We start from the raw sequence: 22,807 nt of genomic DNA, 5'->3' as shown, positions 1-22,807 counted from the left end.
TCACATATACATGCATAAAATCATACGCACATCTATATAAACACACATATAAACAATATATATATAGATGTATATGTATATCTGTATCTATATATAGTCAGAGAATACATTTTAAAACATTTGGCTCTAATTGGAAAAAATATGTCTTACGTCTTAGAAAACAAAGGCAAAATCTACAAAATTCTCATTCTGAACTCCCTTGTGCGAGAATATTCTGGAAGCCACTTATAAAGGCTCCTGTTTTCACTCTTGCCTTTTTACTGAATTCCAAAACCCCAACTCTGTGCTCATACTGTGAGAAATGCTAAGCCCTAACTTTATCATCCTGGAATGTTGAAAGAGGAGGGACAGATGTGGCTGGAGCCACAGTGCTGGATCTGGCTTCCATGTTACCCAGTAGATGGTCGGGCATTTGTGGTCAAGGCTTCAGCAAAGGGTAACTACCACCGCTAATTCCTAATGTAGATGTGCATACTTCTGAGTTCATACCACTGCTTTTGCTTGTCTCAAGTGTGAGTGGCTAAATCCTTGCACAAATTTTAATATACGGAATGCTTTCTCTCTACCAAAGTAAAAGGGCCAAAAGAGCTTTTGAAATCCTATGTTTTTAAAAACTATTGCCTTGTTAATAATGATTAAAAAAGCGGAAATGGAACTTGGGGTTTACCAATAGAGGTAGGTAACTTGAGGTTTGAAGCACAGTGTAAATCAGAAAGCACGCATAAAAACATGAAGTGAGAAAATCGATCTTATCATGTATGGCCAGCAAGAAACATATGATGAAAGGATATGACTTCCCAGGGCCCCCATGATCCCCAGCCCCCTTCTGCATTATAGATTTTATATCAGAAATGTGGGGTTATAATATACATCATGTTTCAAACTGATGAGTTGATGTTTGAAACCAGGAGGTGGCTCTCACCAAGTCTTACCTAGATATGTTGTCTGGGGAACAGGCAGAGATGCTGGTCTCCATGCTATCAGAGCTGTCTAGGCTCAACGTGTCATAGGCCTGGTCCTTGTAGCTTCGATCTGGGTAATGGAAACTATTCAAGTAGACGTTTGACTCAGATGCTGTGCGGCTGTAAAATTCAGGTTTCTGTCTTTGCCCTTCACTCATCTGTTGGTGATTATAGCCTAAGGAGAAAGCCATAAATATGTAAATATGTCTCGTTTATCAAGCTCAGAATCTCACAAATCTACTGACTCAAGCCAGCAATGAGAAACATCTGCGCATGGAATCTGGACACTGGTCTAACATATTCTGAGGTCGGGACGATCAAAGAAACAATGTCGTGCCCAGTGTGAGCAAGACTTTGAAAGAAGGGGTCATGTGAGGGATTCTAATTGTCAGTGGGATCACTTGGCACCTCTTAAATCTCGTCCTTACAACTCAGCATAGTTGAGAGTATTACGTCAGCACACTAAAAGACACACAGGCACACACATACTCCCCAGAAACTAGAAACACAATTAAAGGCTCTGACTCCTCTAGAAATAGGTTTAAGTGAAGGCAATATGATGCCCAGCACAATGCCAGTGTTACAGGGCAGTCGCCTCCCAACAACACTCAGATTTCAGGAGCATTCACAAAACAGGAAGTGGGTTTGGCAGAGGTAGGGGTTGAGAAATATGTATTTCATAGGGTCTATGATGGTTTAATTTGGTTCAGACGCAACCTGAGTTATCTTTTTAATAGTCTTTGTCTCTGGCTTGTGCACTGTCTTTCTCCTCCTCCAATGCCTCTTGTCTGCCAATTACTTATTTAAAATATTCAGGGTCAACAATCCTTCCCCATTGCTAGGCCCCTTCTCCTGGCCATGGTGCGGTCTTTTCCTTTCCCACATCAGCAGTCAGCCCTTGGCTAGCTATTTGAAAGTGTGGGTATCAATAGCATCGAAAGCACCGTAAATGAAAAGTGCTTTCTTCTCCTTGTACTCTGACGGTTGGTGTATGACGTCATCGCTGTCACCGCCTTACCCTGTGTTATTGCTCTAGCTACCTTTGAGCATTAAAAACCGTACTGTCTTCTTTTCAGTTCTCTCTCCTATGGACATAGGAAGCAGGGATGAAAGTGAATAAGCCCAAGTTCATCAGAATGATTCTCCATAGTTTACAATCTTTTTTTCCTGATAAGAGAAAAATCTACTTTCCCTTAACCCGGAGAAGTTAATCACAGAGCTATCAAAAGTTGACAAGCAGACCACTCCAATAGGTCATCTTTTCTTCGGAGATATCTTCCAATAATGACTTTAATTAAGGAAAAAGAATGGTCTAAAGGAGACAAAAACAAAACCCTCAAACCAATCAGCTTCCACAGCTGCTGACTTAGCATTTATTTAGGAACGGGAGCCTCATCCGCAGTGTCCAGCCAAGCAGCCCACACAAAGGCTCAAGAAAATGGTGAGCAGCAGGCATATCGTCAGGCCCTTTGAATTTTGTGTGGTTTGGGAATTGGGAAAATGTGCTATTCAGACTAATGGATCTCCAGGAAAATGTGCTCCCCTCACACAACTGCCAGTAGAGGTGACAGATACGCATGTGATAAAGCCACCGATCCTGGAACTAGGGAAAGGTGCAAAGCACAGAGGCACGCCGTGAGACCAGACAGAACAGCCTTTCCAGCAGGGATCTGTGCACACAGTGTCACACAAAGCCAGGCAGTCCAAGGGTGCAGTTTGTGTCACTTTGAAAAGAAAGGCAAGAACGCCATCACTCAGGTATTTACCCTTTACATTTGTGCTTTCTGAATTATTAATTGCCCCTTTTATATCATTTCCAGATATTCCTTAGGAAAGGAAGGGAAAATGACAAGAGAAATTATTTGAAAAGGCTACACACAATTACTTCCTTATGACTCTTGACAGTGCTGAAGGACGGAAAGCTATGACACTGGGTATCAGCTATACATAAGACATGTCCTCACCCAACATGAAACAAAACAAAACAGAGCAAAACAAACAAACAAACAAACAAACAAAAAACCCTTGAAAGACATCTGTGTAATTGAGAGAATGTATCTGTGTAACATACGAGAATTACAGCCCAGGCTGTGATTTGATTCCTACCCCAAGCCCTCTTCTCCCCTCATCCAAGGGGCTTTCTTCAGTGAGGAAGAGGTAGTCCCCAGGGAGAGGAAGCAGCACCTTCTAGGGACAGCAAGAAGAAAAGCTCACGCTCTAAACACAACTAGATAGCTTGCTTCTCCAATCTTCCAGAGTTCTGGGGTTTGGTTTGTTTTCTTCAGAAATATCACAGACTAGGAAGATAAATTTATAGCTTCTGGTGGGAGAGTTGGGAAACTAACAAAGCTCCAAGTTTTCAGACATGCGTACAAGGAACAGCTACTCCACGGTGTGAACTGCCCTGTGCCTTGTGGACCTCAGCTCCCCAGACCAAGTCAAGATTTGCCAGCTTTGCTCTGCATCAAGGGCCTCTCTAGGTCATCCCAAAATCAGAATAAGGACTTTAAACGTTTTCAGCATCTTAAAAGGCAACCCCCAGGGACTGTGTGCCCGGTTCCAATGCAGCATTTTCCTTTCCAATGTGAACAAGACATTCACCTCATTGAGCTGTTCAGCGCTGCCAACTGGCAAGAGTTGTCTGTTACGAATGTCAACCTGACATGGCTTTTTTTTTTTTTTTGGTCAAACAAGTTAAAAAAGGAATTCTCCTTTGGTTATAAATAAGGGCATATGGTGGTGTGCGACTGTAATCCAGGCACTCAAGAAGCTGAAGCAGGAGGATTGTTGTGAGTTTCAAGTCAACCTGGGATGCACAATAAGACTCCCTTTTTTTTAAAGATAAAGGAAATAAATGAGTCAATAAACAAGGGCACAGATCTCTCCCTTGTAATCTCAGAATTGCACCTGAGTAAACTGGTTTGGGGATTCGAGCTCAGATCTGTCCATCCAAAGTACTTCCTATAGAGGAAAGGCCATCGCAGAATAGAGCTTAAGAGAATGTGGACGGAAGTCTTAGAAACTGCTGAGTAAAAACACACAGTGAGCAGCCTCAAAGTAGAAGCCTGAGCTTCACTCTGCGGGGCTCTGGGAGGGGGACACGGGTGTCCTGTTCACTGCAGACCCTGGCTTAGTTACCGTGAAGACATGACAAAACTGTCACTGAGTAAATTCACTGTTTGTCTATTAACACCAACTCCCAGAATGGTCAAATGATGCAGAAATGAGTCTATTTTGGGGGGAGTGGGACCAAAGAACTAACTTGGGAAACTCAAGAAATTCTCAACCCAAATCCACTTGGTTTTGTTATTTTTTAATTATGTAGCAAGAGCAACGTTCAGTGGACTGAAAAGAGCTGACATAAGAGAAATAGATGCTCCCGAAAGCACCGTGTGGAGGAGCAGTTCTCAGTCTAGAGAGCAAGACCCCATCTGGGCTTCTTTCCCGGCATAGAATATACCAGGAAACAAGCAAGTCAGCCCTCTTCCTCGCCCAGGAAAGCTTTAGAATGGAGTACAACTCCCAGTAATTTTTCCAAATTTTAATGCCCCAAGTTATTGGTGCCCCAATTAACTTCTCTTGTTAATTGACCACATGAGATATGCAGTTTCCCCAACATATTTCACATATATATTATATATCTTTAAGGGTAATCTGTGCCTTAATATGAAAGGTAGGATGATTTAAGATTATAATTAGAGCTTAAGATAAAACGAATTGAGACTGATAATGCACTCGTCACAGCTCACCTGCTGAAGAAGTCATTCTTCCTAAGGACAGTCCACAGCCAGAAGGACAGGTAAGTGAAGGGAAAGGGGAGAAAGGCAGAGAAAGGGGAAAGGTAAAAGGTCAGAAAGGTTGACATGGGGATGAGAAAGCATCCGCCCCACATGCTCTCTTTGACATGTTAGTAAGAACACCAGATAAACATGAATGACGTCACACTTTACATTCGATCTAAATTTAGAAAGAAAAGCTAAAGAGTTTTTTAAGAGATTCACAATACATGCATAGATAGAAAAAAAGGTTTATTATAAAAGAAAAGAAAAAAATACCTTACACCAATATTGGTCAAACAGAAAGCAGTAATGATAATACTAATAAAAAATATATCTATAAAATCATTGTTTTAATTCAAGTGGCAGTATCAAACAGTATTTAAGAACTGGGGATAGTATTTCCTATTCAAGAGGCTGGAGAGGTTGCTCAGTGGCTAAGAACACTGGCTGTTCTTTCACAGGACCTGGGTTCGATTCCTAAACCCCACATGACAGTTCACAACCTTCTGTAACTTCAGATCCAGGAGGTATAACCCCCTCCCCTGGTCTCCTTGGATACCAGGCATGCGCGTGGTGCACAAGAATACATGCAGGCAAAATGCTCATACACATGAACACAATTAGATGCACAGCCCGTGAAACTTTATAACAAGTTCTTTCTCATGCTATGTGTGGCTACGTAAGCACAGCAATAGCCTTCTTATGTATTCAAGGCAGGTGTTTATAACTTTTCCTAACGCTCCAAAGACTTTCTTACCAAATGAGCATACGTGTAATGAGTTCATTGGAGTTTCCTAAGTCATCCTAGTCTGTCGTGTGCTTTATTTATGTCCGTTAGCCTTATAAAGAGAAACATCCTGCTGTGCTCTGAGCCTGCATGCTCTGCCCACATCTTTCTTTCCATGGCTCCTGAGCCCACAAATCAACACTGTTGCAGTCCCTGTGTTTCCTGCATGGTCTGAACTTGTTATAAAAGTCCAAACACGAAGAGCCATGCGGCTGCCTTTGAAGGAACAGCAGCTGCCACGGGCATTGTGTTTCTTAACAACAACAAAAAAAAAATGTACAGCATTTTTTCCCCTCTTTTTGATAGAAGGAGCAATCCAACTAAAAATACACCATTGTAGACTTTAAAATCAGAACAGGTCATAAAAATGACCTTTAGATATTTGTTGGAAACAAAAACACACCACACGGGAAGGCTGCCATACCTTTCTTGGACTTTCCTGCATTAAATAAACAAAAAGGATAAAGATTTCATTCCTTCTAAAATTTACAAAAGGCAGTTGACAAGCTGTATAAAAGAAGCCATGACCACTGCAACTTCCGGAGCCCAGGTCCTCCGCTCTTGCTTTTGGACCCAGCTCCTTTCAGTATTCTGTGGCTCCCAGTGTCCGTGCTATGGAAACAGTGCTGACTGAAGAAGGCTCATAATACTTACACCATCATCCTTGACGTTTCCATTATGAATAGCAGCAAAAAAATGGTGCACTTTAGTTAATCGTGTACAGATAAGGTAAATGAGGAAAACTACTACATTTGACATAATGAAAATGTACTAGATATAAACTTGCCCAGACTGCAATTTTCATCACATTTGCTATTTTAATGGCATCAACAAGTGCTGCTGAAACAATTCTAAACGAATACATGGTTCACTCTTTCTGGTCTCTGTGAGACGCCCATATGGGCTCTGTGTAACCTGCCAATACTACCATCTGCTGTGGCTTAAAGAAATATCATCCCTGGCCATTTCTCCTCTGGGGAGGGGAGCAGGTTGAGTTCACAGAACACAGCTCTTAGATCGGCACATGGAATAGTTTTGTTTCTTCAGAGCCCTTAAGTAAATAAGGGCATTACTTAAGTTCAACAAAGCCTGAAGCTACAGTCTTCTTAGGGCACAAAAGCCATGCCAATGGAGAATAAGAACACAAAGATAAACTTATAGACTTCTCAGAGTCCACATCCATAATATGACCTCAGAGATTTGGCTTAGGTTCATTTTAGAAAACCAACTGGAGGTTTCCCATTATTTAAAAGGAATGCAGATTAGAAAAATAATCCAGAGGCTCCCCAGTCTCATCTTCTCTCAAGAACCCCACTGCACGGTACTGTTAGCAACTCTCAGTCTCATAGATGTGCGCATTTGGTACAAAGCTTAACTCTCCTTGCTCTCTGGCTTAAGAAAATGCTTTAGTTACTGGGAATAACCCTTTGGGATCCCTCTTTCCTTTCTTCAATGTCCCACCTTTCCTTAAATCACTGTAATACAGAAATTTCATCAGTATTCAGGATGGAAAGTTCATAAATATGCAGGAAGGACTCAGTTGCACAGCCAATCCAAGTTTGGATGCCTTCCAGTGGAGAGGACTATACATTTTAAAGGACAGCCTACTAATATTACCAACAAATGGTTTAAGAGAAAATAGAATTGACCTTCAAGTTAACAGAAATAAGTGACAGCCAAAATAGACTCCTATGCTTATTGTAGCTACTAAAAAATATTTTTATCTTCTTAAGACATTATAATAAACAAAGCAGCGAAGTCTAATCAAATATGTTTTATTTAAATATTACAAATACACACCTCAAATGAATGAGAGTTAACCTGTGTTAACTCTCTTTGTTATCTAGATCAGGCTAGCCTTGAACTCTCGAACCTTCGTGCCTTCTCTCCCCCTTCCTAAACACAGAGCCTATATCACATTGCCTGGCTTTATTAACTCATTTTTTTAAGGAGACAATGTCTCCTTGTGCAATTTGCGCTGACCTCAAATTTGTGATCCTCCTGCTTCCCTCCTCCTCTTGAATGTTAAAAATATAGCTGTTTATTACACATAAAAAAGAAAATCAATGTCTGCTCCATGTCTGATTCCTTAAATCACTTGCAATAATGATTTGAAAACCTCAATTTCATCCCAGTAATTTAATTGTCACACACAGATTGTCAACATAGACATACATTCGTATGCACATATAGTGTGTGTACATATGTATGTATACATACATGCATATGTAGATACATATACATATTTGTATACACACAGTGATTATACCCTAGTACTTTAAGCAGGGAGGACTATCAATCATAATTCAATTTTAATTCACAAAAGAGCAAGATTTCAATCTATCAATTCATGAATGCATTTGATGGTCAAATGTCTATCAGCCTTTCCCTTTACATCTCGGACAGAACTCCATTAATAAAATGTGTTCAACATTTTATTAAAATCATCTGTTATGTGTCTCCATCTTTCCTCACTAGGCTGCAAGAATTTCAAAGTTAAAGAATATGTCATTCATTTGCCTTCTTGGTATAAATCTGCTGAAAAGTTATTTAAAGCCCATCAAAGTTGTTGATGTAAACTACTGTACTAACAATAGAAACTTTATTTCCATAGAGCTTTGCTTCTGGAATGACATTGTAGTAACTTCTTTCAGTCTCCATTAAAGACCATTTTATAACTATTATATATGTGATAGGTTCTTTCAAAGGAAACATACCAAGAGTCAAGGTCCACTTGAAACCTAAACACATTGCAGAGGAGCTCAAGCTTACAATCAACAGTTTCAAGGAAATTTTCTCCTGGGCCCATTAACTGTGTCAATTCATAGACTCCACTCAGGAGTCACTTAATATAGTGCTCTGGCCACAGGAAAATCTAGTGATCTTGGCCAAGTGCCCTGGAAATTTCTCAGCATCTCTATGGTCTCTCTTTGCTTTCTATCAATCACATAGGAAGGTTAGTAATTCTCTCAAGGCCTTTTGACTGAATTTATAAAGTGTAACAGGCATGTTTGCAAGGTACCAGTGATCTGTGCAAACAGGGGAGTGGTGTTACCTTGGTACAAGAATGATGTCTCACATGGCCTTCCCCACAGGAAACATACATAATAGTAAAATTTAGGACCTGGGTTGATTTTCCCTTAATGCTGACAACGTTGTTCTCACCGCTTCTCACTGGGGAATCCCCATGCATAATAGAAGACCATGATACCCATGACACGAGAGATTAAAGGCTACGTACCTCTGAGCATCCTCCGAGACTCGGAGTCCTTGGTCATGGTCGCCAGCGAGTGAGGGAGCACACTGCCACAGCTATTGCTCTGCCCCAGAGGGAGGTGAGCCTGAGAGACCAGGAGGAAATATTTCAGACAAGGTCAACTGCATATCAAATGGTATTCGACAACACAGTCATACTCCTATTTTCAAAGTTCCTATCTAAGGACAAAGGGTAGAGACAACTGGTCTTATGTCCCATTTCTTTTTGACGCTAAGCGGCATAAGCTAGTTACTCACCGTCTCTCTCAAGAAGCTCTACTGCAATCTCAGTATTGCAGCACTTCCTCTGAGAGTAACAGTTCCAAAAGACAAGATAGGTGGAAAAGACACTGTCCACAGTCTTGTGAGAGTGACGGGAAGCTCCCCATGCATAAGGTGCGGAGGGCAGGTGCACAAACAGGAATGCATGCACACCATGCAAAAACACAGGGGCGAGCTACGCATGCCCAAATGCTCCAGTTGCTCTCTAACCCTAGCTATGCTGAAACCCAGTAGGATCCAATCTTTTAGAGTGTGCTTCATTCTTTTGCTTATTCACTTTTTTAGATAAAGTCTTGCTATGTAGACTTGAAACTCATACTGACTGTCCTCTTTCAGCCTCCCAAGGCTGGGATTACAGATGTGCACCAGCACAACAAGCTCATTTATATGTATGTATGTATATATATATATATATATATATATATATATATATATATACACATATATATATATGTATATATATATATCTTTGTATCTTTTGTGTAAATCAAGTCCACTTAAACATCAACTTGTAAAACAGATTATAATATAGCTACTCTAGTTTTGCAGAAGAGAAGGGCCTAAAGTAGTGTAACTCACAAAAAACTTTCCTTCCAATTCTCCACCCCCATTTCTACAACAACCCCCTTAGCACACCAGCAGAGGGCACCCATCTTAGGTCACTGGGGTTCATTTTCTGACTCCTCCAGTTTCTGGTTGAGAGATCTTGGGTTGTCCCTTAACTTCCTCAGCTTCAGTTTATCCATGTGTTTATCCAGCTACAGTAGTGATGTGTAAGTAAGTACATTTATTCCATAGCATTGGTAGGTTCACATAAAGGGCTAAACCTGGCGTCATGCATGTAAACACCACCTAGTAACTGTTTAGTGCTGTTATTTCTAGAGCTCAGATGCTCTGTTCTGTGTAATCTCTAAATATGGGGACAGCCAGAGGGCACCTGTCATGAGTGGAGAGTATCCACCACTTCTACTGTGATGGCAGAAAATACATTCTTCAGCCCAGAATGTGTAATTCCAAATATCCTCTGATAGGGACAGAAGAAGCAACTGAGTCAGGATATCTATCCAACAAACAAATGCAACAGCCTAGCATTCAGTATCTTTTCATTTCAAAGGCTTTACTTTTCTTGGTGACTATAAGGAGATGTTGTTCCGTAAAGAGAAGGCCATGGCTCTTCTGAGTCCTACCTTCGGGGTGCTGCTCCTCCCCATTGTGGCACTGCTGAAGTGTGGGGACAGGGAAGGGGTGGTTTTCTTTCGAGGCAAAGTGTCACTCAGGTAGAGGCCTTCTTTGTGCTGCTTTTTCCTTTCTTCCAGGCTTCTAAAGTGCTTTACATGCAAATGCAAAGTGGAACAGCAAAACTTGACTGACCAACGCGTCACCGCCACAAGGAAGAAGCAATGCACCCACCATGGATGTTTGGAAGCTGAGTTTTGACATTTCCTCTACGCTAAAAGTTCATCTTGGTATTCACTTTCAGATCACAGCTGGCGTGTGATGTGACTAGACAATGTCCATTATTTATTTCTGCCCTGTAATATTTTTCTTTAAGGAATTCACCTCTCTTTCTCCTATAATGTTGCTTAAAAATTGCCACACCGCTAGTCTTTGCTGTGATGGTCCCACAGTATGACTGTATGAACAGCAAGTGGCCAGAGCAAGCCAGGAATTCCCTGCTCTCTATGTCTAAGTGTTCTGTCTGGTGGCACAGACCCCAGTGAGGGAGACAAGAAGTAGGAAGTGAAAGATGAGGAAGAGAACAGGCAATAACAGGAAAGTTGTAAAATAGTACCCCATATATCATTAAACATTCCAGACCCATATTAGGTTTTCATGAACACTACCCCTCTAGGTTTCTTCCATTTTAAAAGCTCATGGCTGAAGAGATCCCACAGTAATCTCTCGCAGTTAAATGCTCCAGTAGGCTACATCTTTTTCCCCCATTGAGATTTCTAAGACAAGATTTTTGCCATCTTAAAATGTCCAAATACTGTTTGGCTTCTCTAAAGTCAAGATGTCTTTAACAGCAAAATGATTTCATAATAAAGTCTCCCTCGGTTAGACAGCTTTAATGCTAATTTCGGGCTTTTGAAAAATATAAAAACTAAAGTATGCTAGGGATGGCACATGTTTGCACCCTAACTTTAGAATGGTATAATTCCAGTGGCTAGTGTTTATCGGGGGCTTTCGATTTGTGGGGTTTGATAATCCACACTCATGATTTCATTCACATCTTATAATAATCCTGTGAGATTGGTATTCTCTTTCTCTCTTTTACAGAGGAGGATTCTGGGGTACAGAGACATTCAGTAAGCTTGCAAGGTCCCACAGCTAGAAGGTGGTAGAGCTGGAACTCATGGCCAGGAAATCCACATCCCCATACTATAACCTCACAGTTTGGATGGTTAGCTCCTGATTTCAGTTAGAAAAGGCATCAGAATACTTCTTAGTTTTCACTGTGACTAGATGGCATGAGTTCCTAAACTTTGATTTTCAGAATTCAATAAACTAAGTAACAAATACCATTGAAAATTGTTAATACTGGGCATAAAGCAACAGGTTTGAAAACAGGTTGTTTCGGCATCAAGGGTGTTGTCTGTGATGAATGAAGCTGCTAATGAGATTCACATCATCACCTTAAAATGAAAGGTATGAAATGCTCACATTCTCCAAGGTCAACTGTGGTCTACATCAGCTATTTGATTCAGCGCTTTCCTAGGTTCCTTTGCTAGGTGGCAGTAGTAGGAGACACTGCCATTTTATAAAGTCTAAGATGGAGATCACTCCTCTCCACAGGATCAGTAAAAGGATGAAGGGAGACTTGTAAAGTCCTTAGCAACTTCAAGCATGGCCCTGGAATGACATCTAGTATTATGGGGTCAACAATGTAGAATACACTGTGTTGTCATCCCAACTTTTTTTTTTGATTTTTTTTTTGGACAGTGTATTGAGAAAGATGTGAGACATGCCATACTATTTTGTTGAATGGGAGCTGAAAAGCATGAAGATATAAACTATATCAAAGCTTTATTAATCCTAGCACCCTTAGGCCACACTAATAGCCTTAAGAATAAAGCAAGCATGAAAAATGCTTTGCGACTTGCCCTTCTTCTTTTTTTTTTTTAAATCAGCTTTAGAAAGGATGAAGAGATGCTACATAAGTGACCCTGAGACCCCCGTGCTCTGTCTGCCTTTCTAGTTACCTGTTGCTCCTGAGGCTGCTGCCTTCTGTGTTTCTTAGCTGGTAGAGGAGGAGGTGTATCATTTAGAGGGAAAGGATCGACAGACGTAGCCATGACTTCAGACCAAGCGGTTGATGAAGGTTCAGTGACAGAAGGAGAGAGTGTGGAAGGAGACATAAATCCAGAATAGACAGCCGACCGGTGCTTTAGAGGGGAGAGAAAGGCACACACACATCCATATGAGATGAGAGGATGAGCGACACAGGGGCAGGAGATCCACACTCTGATTGCTCTGACTTATTATGTGTTAACTATGAGGTGCCCAATGTGGGGCACTACCTTTCCATTTAGCCTCTGGTTAAGACTCAACACAGCGAGCAATGTGGTCAGTAGAAGAGACTTAGACTTCACATCACTGGCTATGCCCAAGAATGCTTAAAAAAAAAAAAGATAACAATAAGAGCATAATTCTATACTGCCAAGCAAAATAAACAACAAAGTTCATCTGAGAAGTTGATTTAAACCAATGAGATTGAATCTAAGAAAACTAGGTTTCGTTAGAATGCTAAGACATTGGCCTAATTTGTTGGCAGTTAGGTCTAGTCCTCCACCATCACCACACATGTCATGGTTTCTAAGACTGATTTTTGTGTAGAACAACTCTCCCCTCCCCCACACCAGTCTGGTCTAATTCATCAACTCAGCATCATTCTGGCCCTCCGGAAGACGCATTCTGCTCATTTTCAGTGAACCGTGGGTTAATGTCTGACATGAGGAACAGCAGTGAATGAATGAAACACATGCCCACACACCTCTGAACTCTGGGGCTGGCTCACCGGCACAGCCGAGGCAGGCTCGGTGACAGCAGCGTCAGCATCAGCAGGGAACTGAGTGGAAGGGGATAGATTCGTGGAATTGCCACATGACTCATTAATCTCATTTACACTGATATAGCCCTAAAGGGAGGAATTCAGAAGTTAAACACGAAGAAAGCAAAAGCCAAGGCATGCGAGAGTATTAATGCTCCCGGTACAATGAGTTAGCTGAGCGCAGCACAGCCAGATACCTGGGCGCTACTCGATGTCTCATTAAGTGACTGGTAAGCAATGAAAATGGATTTGCAGTGCTCAATCTTGAAGAATGCCATCCCAAGTATTAAACACAATTTCTGGTGAAATCAAGATGACCGTACAAGAAATATCCAGAGATCTCAGCATCATTCTCTCGATGGAATGGCAATGGTATTATGTCTACATAGATATCAAACAATCAGATACCCAAGAGACACTCACTCTCCGATTCAAGAGTCTTTTCCACAAACATGCATGGCTCCCTTCTTCTGTCCTTTGAAAACTACATTGTCTGAGTAAGTGGGCTGATGGGCTACTGGGATTTGCACCATTTGTAAAGATAACAACTTGGCTTTAATGGGATTTAGTTGTGAACATTTCAGCCAAGAAAGCTCCTGGGCATGTGCATACACAGACCTCACGTAGAGTTGCTATCTTATGGTACTACCACCATTCAAGACAGCTTCCCCAACTCAAATTCTGTTGCTAGAATTTTGAGCTCAGTAATTCAGTTCCAGCCATACCTTAAAGAAAATAAATGCCCATGAGTCAAAATCACTGAACAAAATCTCCTGAAAGTATCTTTGTGGAAAAGGCACTTAGAATGATTTTCATGGAAAGTAATTACACAAGTCAATCAAGATTTTTGCCACACCAATGAAATAACATGAAGGAAAAAAATATAAAGCATATAGAATAAGTTTTTTAAAAGTGAAAGTAGATTCACTATGACTTTTGGCTTCTATTTTCACACTGTTAATGATGGAAAGGCTGTTAAGCTCTTCAAAAAGTAGCTCCATGTAGCAAAACCTCTAGGCTGGAAATGAAAGGTGTCACGGACAACCCATCATTATAAGAAAGTAGAGAAAGCTAAGGCTGACTATTATCAACAGAATGTTCCGCAGTCTCACTCAGCAGAAAATGACCCAGGTACTAGGTGATGTTTTATGCAACTCAACTGCAGAAAGGACGGGATAAGAATTTAGCTGTCCAAGTTCATTTTATCTGTGGCAATGGACCAGAAAGGAAATTAAAATCTTTGAGTTATTCTTTCGCTTGCTTGATAGAAAGCTTTAAAGGGAGGCCTTGAAAATTTCCTCTTCTGAATCATAGGTCGTATAGTTTAACTGTTTCCGCAAGTTTTCTCTTTGTTGGCTATGGGCACTCTGGAAAGAATCTGGTTATAAATTGATCATTCTTCAGAAGGAAGGAAAAAAAAGAAAAGAGAGAAGAGGAAAGTAAGGCAAAAAGACTGAACACTAGAAAAGCAAGCATCTTACGAGTCAAATGTTGAGAACATACAGATACTGGACACATAGTACAGACATGAAAATAGCTAAAAAGTCAGTAGAGCCTTTAACACCCAGGAATCATCAAAAAAAAGTAAATCTGGTTATTATCAACAGGACAGGAAAGAGACCAAAGGCCCATGCACTTCATTTGAATGCCATAGTCCCCCCCTCCCCAAATTGTGTTCAGGTCAACCACCAAGGTTCCCTAGGATCTGCTCTGCTCTGCTCTCATGTTCAGACACCAAGCAAGAAACACTAGCTATTCCCGTGCACCTGAAACTGGCAATATGGCATTGTTCTTGAATGTGCCTTTGTCACTTCACTGTTATAGAAATTTTTAATCCCAATCCGGGGTTTCTACCCCGCCTTTAATCATTTTGTTCCTGGATAAAAGACACACACAACCTTTATATTTAGAACAAGCCATAGACAGCACAAGAGCATATCTACTCTCTTTGCTATTAGAATCTACTTTCTTATTGATAACCCTGAATTATTACTTATTATATCTCACTTCACCATAAAATCCAATGTATAAACAAGAGCTCTCGATTCTACTTGCAAAATACATGGAAATACAATCAACGTTCCATCTCAATGCCATTGCTGGTATCTAAATTCCTAATCCAAGCCCTAGCCTGCCCAACTGTGGTCATTTCCAACCAGTGTCCCTGCACCTCCTCATACTTCCTGTGATCCAGTGTTTGCTAAGTGTCCCATAGAGATCTTTAACAAATGATATCAATAATGTTAGCTCTCTACTTGAAACCATTTCGTGGCTTCCCAGAGTGCATATACAAGCTTATTCCATCAACCGGCTCACAAGGCCTACTTTACACCTCACTGATCTTAGCTTATGCCTGTAAGCTTCATTCATAACCACACACATCTCGCTGACCTTGCCAGTTATGTGTTCCCAATAACGGAAACTATGAAATGATATGACCTAACAGAGCTGGTATAGAAATAGTTTTAAAATGCTTCTGGGATACTACTTGGTCACTACTATTATTATGATGAACATTTTATTTCATATACCTGAACATACATGAATAAGCATGTGCAGATACCTGGACACACACACACACACACACACACAAGACACATATAAAGGGAAGAAAAGGATGCAAGACTCAAGGTCTCAACATCACTGTCAAGACAAGTAGATGTGTCCACACAAACATGGATGTGTACTATACCCATGGTACAACGATAATTCCTGGCTTCCTATATGCACAGATAAGAAACAGTAAGGACTTATCAAGCATTATGAGTTTTTGCGAATCATTTAAGCTAAGGTTTTTACTAGTTGACTTGGAGCATTGAACCGAGGTATATTTGACTTCCAAATTGACATGAGCAGACATATAAAATCGTGGCTTACCTCTTTCAGAGTATTGGGGTTAATAGGGAACCCTTTTCCACCAGTGAGGCTAGAGTACTTCTTTTCCAAATTACAAAGATTCTCTTTTTCCTAAAGAAATATAAAACTTATTAAGCTTGGAGTCAACTTGGTAAACAGCAGAGAAATATGCTGACCTTGCATTAGAGACAAACATCAAAATCCCAGACACGCCCATTTCTAGTTCCTTTCCTTTCCTCATAGTAAAAACTTGTCATTTCAGATGGCTCACCTACTATTAGCTGATCTGATGCATGAGCAATTTTCAAACATATTTAGCGATATAACCTTTTCTTCAGGGTGAATTTTACAAGGTGACAGCAGTTTTAAGCAAAGAACAGGACTTTCTAAATGAAGCCGAGAATGACAAGAGGATCCCAAAATGGGAGCACTGGCCAGGAACTGCAGCACTTGGAATGTGGAGGCAGGGGTGAGCAGGAGTTCAAGGTTAACCTCAGCGACACAGTAACTTAGAAGCCAGCGTGGGCTACATGAGACTCTGAAAACAAACATTAACAAACATAAGAAAGAAGACTCCATGACTCAGAGCCTTCACAGTTGTAATCTTTTATGTATTTTCATCCTCCTAAGTAGTGTATAACTTCTTGTAACTTAATCTCATAATCCATTGCTACATTTCTCCTGAAAACTTCTCAGAACTCATTTTTTTTTTTTTTTTTTTTTTTTTATGTTTAGGTCCACAGTTCATTTTGGGCTAATCAGCTATTTGACAACCTCCAGGAAAATAGTTATGGTGTCTATTATTCACTATGCTATAATTTACATAACAATACAATTCAAGACGTTAGGTATCTAATGGATTATTTTTAACAAATAGGAAAGCACTACAACAAAGATAAAGGCCATTTCTATCACACTGGAAATATTCACGGTCCGTTCCAGTCAATCCCAAGCCCAATGGTCAAGCACTGCTCTGACTTTCTGGGCCTTGAACTAAGTTTTCTTCTTCCCTAATATGATATAAATGGAAGCATTCAATATGCACCCCTTTGGGTTATCGTTACTCCACAACAATAGAGCTTAGAGAGTGAATCCCCTACTTCATGTTGAGGAGTGTTAAATATATACACATGATATTTTGTTAATTCATGTTTCTCTTGATGGCTATTTAGCTTGTGTTTGAGGGTGATGGTAGGAGAGTTATTGTGCAAAAGCTAATTCACGCAGTTTTATATACATTTTTGTTGTTATCTGTCATAAAGACATATTTTCATTTCTTCTGTGTAAATATCTACTAGGGTTTCTGGGTCCAAGGTAGGTACACATTTAAAGCTAAAAAATAAACTTCATGGGGTTCTCTTAAGGGGCTATGCATTTCACACTTATGCCATCAAGGTGCGGCTGTTGTAGCTGGTCCATACATTTACCAGCATTTGAAATTTTCACTTTTTATAATAATAACTATAAACATCTTAGGTGATGTGGAGGTGGTATGTTGCTTTCATACTAATCTCTCTCTTTCTCTTCCTTCCTTCCTTTCTTCTTTTTCTTCTTCTTCCTCTTCTTGTTCTTCTTCTTCTTCTTACTACTACTACTACTATTACTATTTTTTATAGATTTATTTATTATTATATGTAAGTACACTGTAACTGTCTTCAGACATACCAGAAAAGGGCATCAGGTCTCTTGATGGATGGTTGTGAGCCATCGTGTGGTTGCTGGGATTTGAACTCTTCCAGTACCTCTGGAAGAGCAGTCAATGCTCTTAACTGCTGAGCCATCTCTCCAGCCATCATCATCATCATCGTCATTATTATTATTATTATTTTGCATGCACACACATGTGTATGTGTGTTTCTGTGTTTGTGTATTGATTGGGTACATGGGTGCACATGTCATGATTCCTGGATGGAGGTCAGAAGACAGCTTTGTAGAGCCTGTTCTCCTCTACTGTCTCTATATGACAACCAGGGTTGGAACTCAGGTCACTTAGCTTGCTTGGTGAATGCCTGCACCAGCTCAGCCACTTCACTGTGCTCTTTTGAGGTTATTTTTGAGGCAGTACATGGCAGTGCATGTAGGACTGGTTGAAGCTCACTATGTGTTCCTGGCTGACCTTGAATTCACAGCTCTCCTGCTTTAGGCTTCCAAGTACATCACCATGTTTGCTCAGAACATTTTCATCAGTTTCTCAGATCCCATCCCAATTTTGTATGTGGCACCATTTGAAACAGCTTCTGTGACACACATTCGTGTTTCATTGACATTTGCTTGACAACCAAATACATTTTAACTAGTTTCTAAAAACAAAAGTTATGGGACTCATCACAGCATCCTGCACTTGGGGGTGTTTGACCTCACTTTAGCATCATTTAGGAACCCTGTTAACAGTAAAGTCACCAACAGTATGCACAAAGAGAAACAATGTGACAGCACATCAAGGAACAGTAACCAAGCACTTGCTTAGAGTGAGAGCTAAGAGACAGCAACATGTTGGTCAAGTTCAACTGCCCATGTGCAGGATGAGTGGATTCTAAGCGTTTACTGTTGGGTATGTCCGTGAAAGTGCTTCAAGTACATTTTAGCAAGAAGGACAAAGCACAAATGTGGAATCCAAAATTAAGAAGAATCAGCTTTAAATTTTCACCCAAACTTGTCTCCCATGTCTACAAGAGTCTGTTACAATATTGTTTGAGATTGAAAGGAATCTCTACATCTGTTATGGGGGAAACAAAACTCTTACCATATATGAACCACAATTTTTATAATCAAATTGAATTTTATCTCTTTTTAATGCAGAAACATGTTATCTGTGAGCTCCTTGACTCATGTGTGAAAGTCCATAATTTAGACATTTTGTTTTGTTTTTCCCTTAACATTTCAACAACTGCTTAAGAATACATGTTAGTATGCAATATAAATTATGCTTCTGAATATTGTGTACAATACAAAAATTGGCTAGAGGGAAGTCTTGATGGCAACAGAGTCTGTCCCACAGGGCAGGGTGGGAAATTACATTTCCATTCAGGGGTTTCTGGGATCTGAAGGATCATGAAGAGCTGCCGGGATTTGTGCACAGTCTGCAGAGGCCCTCAAGTGATCTAATAACCTTACAGACAGGGTGCGTCTCCTTTGTCCTAAGCAAACGTAGCTGAGAAGAGAATGCATATACTCTTTGCTGGTGGTACCATGCTCCACCTCACTCTGGACCCCATTCTGCCCCTGCTCCCTGCTGCTCCGTCATATATGTCCGCTATCCTAATATCACCTTCCCAGGGAGTGGCATTCCGTCAGTTTTGGTGTCTGATGTTTTACCCCTAAAATCATTTCAGGGGCTGTGTCCAAACAGGGGCTACAATTTGTTTTCACAGTCTTTGGCAGAGGAACCATTTGAATGAATAACTTAATTGGGAGAGATAAGGACATGGACCCATTGGAGGATGCCGGAGCTCTTCTAATCAAGTCACGTGGAGTATCTCCAGATTCAGCTAAGCCAAACAAACTTCAACATGATGTTTATGAGGAAGATCCCTACACAAACATTTGGAGTTGTAAATACTTGAGTACATAAGCTTAAGTATTCAACAGCAGAACATTTCCTCTTAAGTTTACCACAAGTTGTTAGACTATCTTTAACTAAACTTGTAGACAAGTGTGTTTTTTTTTTAAAGGAACTAAAAGAAAGTACAGATCTGCCATAGCTCATGCTGTGGGTGTTGAAAGTGTATTAAGAAAACCTCTGTGCTTATTGTCTGAGTTGTAGCTCACCATCAGAGAGTAGTGTTACCAATGTGGAATATTACATTAAAACTAACTACAAATGAGTAGAAAGGCATTGAACCAGAAGAGGCAACCTTCCCCTAGCTGGAAGCTGCTACTGAACAGGAAGTACTCACTCTTTGGAGCATCATTATTAGATTGTTCTTCTCTTTCACGAAGTGGTCCTGTTCCCTCTGCGCCTGCTGAACAATGTGACTGGCTTGCTTTTTCAATGCAGAGATTTTTTCCTGGAAGACAAAAGTAATCATCAAGAGATGCACATTAGACAATCAGCAAATTAGCAGCAAAGTTTGTCCTGGCCCAGGGAAAAAAATAGGTGTTTAGAACCTGAATAACCTGTTCACGTTTTAGTTGGCAGTGGACCGCCATGATCACCTAAGGGTAAGAAGCATTGACTTTTGACTGACCTAGCTCAACTCTTCTTAACTTAGAGCCAATGCAGTTCACATGATTGAAAAATTATTCTGAAAGATTCAGAATTCAATAGGAAATCTTGTTTTAGGGCATCAGTTGATTGTTTTGAACATGAGTTGATTTTTTTTTTGAGCATGCTAGCGGAAAAAAAAATAGAACTTCTTCATTAAGCCAGAAGTCAAATTCTTTGTCCTTCTTTCATAAATTTTATCCCTCAGTTTTACCAAATTAGTACAATGTTATAGGGTGTGATTATCAATTATGGAATAAATGTTAAATTCTTGGCTGGGCATCCAGGAGTTTGGGGCTAGGTGGAATCCATAGTAAACAGAATGATTTCCTACTGGTCTGTTGCCAATGGTAACAGGCTCTCAGCATTGAGAATTATTAATCAACAGAAAGAAAAATACCTAAATAGATTTTGTTCATAGAATTTTATTCTAAATCTAGTTACTTCAACTGGCAGAGGGAGTGATTTGAAACAAATAGCTGATTGTCTATGACTTGTTTTGTGTGTGTGTGTGTTTGAGTAAAAAAGGGGGGCGTATTGTCCGTCAAACCCTCTATAATATTGTAGCAGTGACTGTACAAAGCCTCAGTTTATATAGTGCAGTGTACCCTTTGTCGTTTGGTGCAGGCTAGATGTGACCTACACAGAAGGATATTCAGATCCAGAGACAGAGTCCACAGTTCTATGAATGACTATCAGTGAGGATGATTACTGTCCCACGGTTAACAGTAACTTTTCATGTCTCCCATCAAAAATTGCCTGGCACATCACCTTCCTAGCCACGATGTTCCGCTGGTACTCCGCCACCTCCCGCAGGAGCTGTTGAGTCAAGTTCTCCTTCTCCTCATCCAGGCGGCTCTCATGCTCCAGCTGCTGGAATTCCAAGTCTTCGAAGTGTTTGCTCTCAACATCTAACAGGTCGGCATCCTGTGGAGAAGACGGGACGAAGAGGAAGCACACTAGAGTGGAAAAGTGCTTAAAAGGACTCATGCCAATACAGACGCCTGATTCAGCGCCATGGGGGGGGAGGGTTGCTAGAAAGAGGGGTTGGCAGTAAAACCAGCCATGGCTGGGAGAAGGGAAAGATCAGTTTGGGGTTTTTCTGTATATACGAAAATCTTTCCTTTCAAGGCAGCAGATGGCTTCAAATGGACAGTGAAATACAAAAATGTTATTTGCAGACCAAATAGTCTCTTACGAATATTATTGTTTCCCATGTTTCTCACGTGGAATATAATGTAAAATAATAACAGATTAAAATAGCTCACAAGTTAGTCCTAAAGTACATCAGAGGTCTTTTAGGGGGATTCATGCACCCCAACTGCAGTAATACAGTCCACTGGAGTATAAAGAGGAAACAGTAAAGTTTCTTTGTGTTTAGTGTTTGGTGTTTATTTTTCTTTTCAATTTTGTTTTTCTTATTACTCCTTGTTTTCTTTCCTTGTTTTGTCCTCCCTCTCTTTCTCTCTCTCTCCTCTTCTCCCTCTCTTCGTTCCTCCCCACTCTCTTGGATAGGGTTTCTTTTGTATAGCTCTAGTTCACTTGTAGCTCACCATCCTCCAGGCTCAACCTCCACAGTCCTGGGATTTCAGGTCTGTGCTACTACACCTACCTCAATTCCTTCAATTGTCTTCTAGTGTGCATACAAGGAGATAAATATATACATACATTAAATATATATAATATTGAGTAGCCATGCAATAAATGTTATGATATTTATTATATTAAATTATTGACTCCATAGTACAGAGAAGGGATACATGCTCAAGAAATCAGTCCCTGAACATGAACTCTGTTGAGGATCATGTTATTCTAGGCTCAGCAATTGTAACCAAAGCAAGGAAAATTAATAACAAAACCTATACCTGCGTGGAGCAGATTACATGTGAGAAGTCTCTGGTTGTTTTCTTCAGATTTTCTGTGAACACACAACTCCTTAAAAAATCATTTGAAGGGCTGGAGAGATGGCTCAGATGTTAAGAGTTCATAAACGCTCTTCCAGGGGTCTTGAGTTTGCTTCCCAGCACCCATGTTGGGCAGCTAATAACTGCCCGTAACTCCAACTTAGCAGGGATCTAATGCCCTGTTTTAGCATCTTAATGCTGCTGTACACACAAATGCCTACATCCACAGTCAGACGTGGACATGCACATACTTTTTTTTTTAAAGGCATCTGGAGAGCAAGATTCTTTCACTGAATGGATCCGTTAGAAATCTCTTCATTGAAAGAGTCGAGCTAAAGCTCTCACCAGGAACAGAGGGAGAGTGAACAGTCTAGTTTTTTGTCAACATTAGCAAGCTAGAGTCATCTCAGAGGAGGAGACCTCAATTAAGAAAATGCTTCCCTAAGATTGGGCTCTAGGCAGGCAAGTTTTTAATTAGTCATCAAGAGAGTAGGGGATACCCTGGAATGGTGGTTCTGGGTTCTATTAGAAAGCAGGCTGAGTTAGCCATAAGGAATAAGCAAGCAGTCTGCCTCTAAGACCTCTTCATCAGCTCCTGTCTCTAGGCTCCTGTCCTTTTGGAGTTTCTGCCTTGCTTTCCCTCAGTGGACTTCGATTTGTGATATGTAAACCAAATAAACCCTTTTCTCCACATGTTGCTTTGGTGATGGTATTTCATCATAGCAGT

At 40.5% G+C, this 22,807-nt stretch overlaps 1 protein-coding gene across 6 annotated transcripts in view; it reads right to left on the bottom strand.

Annotated features, from left to right (window-relative positions):
• The window catches only part of Phldb2 (pleckstrin homology like domain family B member 2), a 94,076-nt gene that overhangs the window by 10,483 nt on the left and 60,786 nt on the right, over positions 1-22,807 (bottom strand). For 2 of the 6 annotated variants that reach the window (XM_052158433.1, XM_052158435.1), the window contains 7 exons: positions 20,948-21,103; positions 19,869-19,979; positions 15,994-16,083; positions 13,060-13,203; positions 10,253-10,393; positions 8,770-8,869; positions 933-1,137 (listed from right to left, as the gene is read on the bottom strand). In XM_052158433.1, coding sequence (XP_052014393.1) covers positions 933-1,137; positions 8,770-8,869; positions 10,253-10,393; positions 13,060-13,203; positions 15,994-16,083; positions 19,869-19,979; positions 20,948-21,103 — 947 coding nt within the window. Of the gene's footprint in view, positions 1-932; positions 1,138-8,769; positions 8,870-10,252; positions 10,394-12,268; positions 12,452-13,059; positions 13,204-15,993; positions 16,084-19,868; positions 19,980-20,947; positions 21,104-22,807 lie in introns of all 6 variants that reach the window. The other 4 variants (XM_052158438.1, XM_052158434.1, XM_052158436.1 and 1 more) reach the window with 4 other exon arrangements.

The sequence above is a fragment of the Apodemus sylvaticus genome, chromosome 15, assembly GCF_947179515.1.
Source record: "Apodemus sylvaticus chromosome 15, mApoSyl1.1, whole genome shotgun sequence".
Lineage (NCBI taxonomy): Eukaryota > Metazoa > Chordata > Mammalia > Rodentia > Muridae > Apodemus > Apodemus sylvaticus.
Note: the sequence above shows the minus strand (reverse complement) of the source record. Positions and strands in the feature narration are given on the sequence as shown.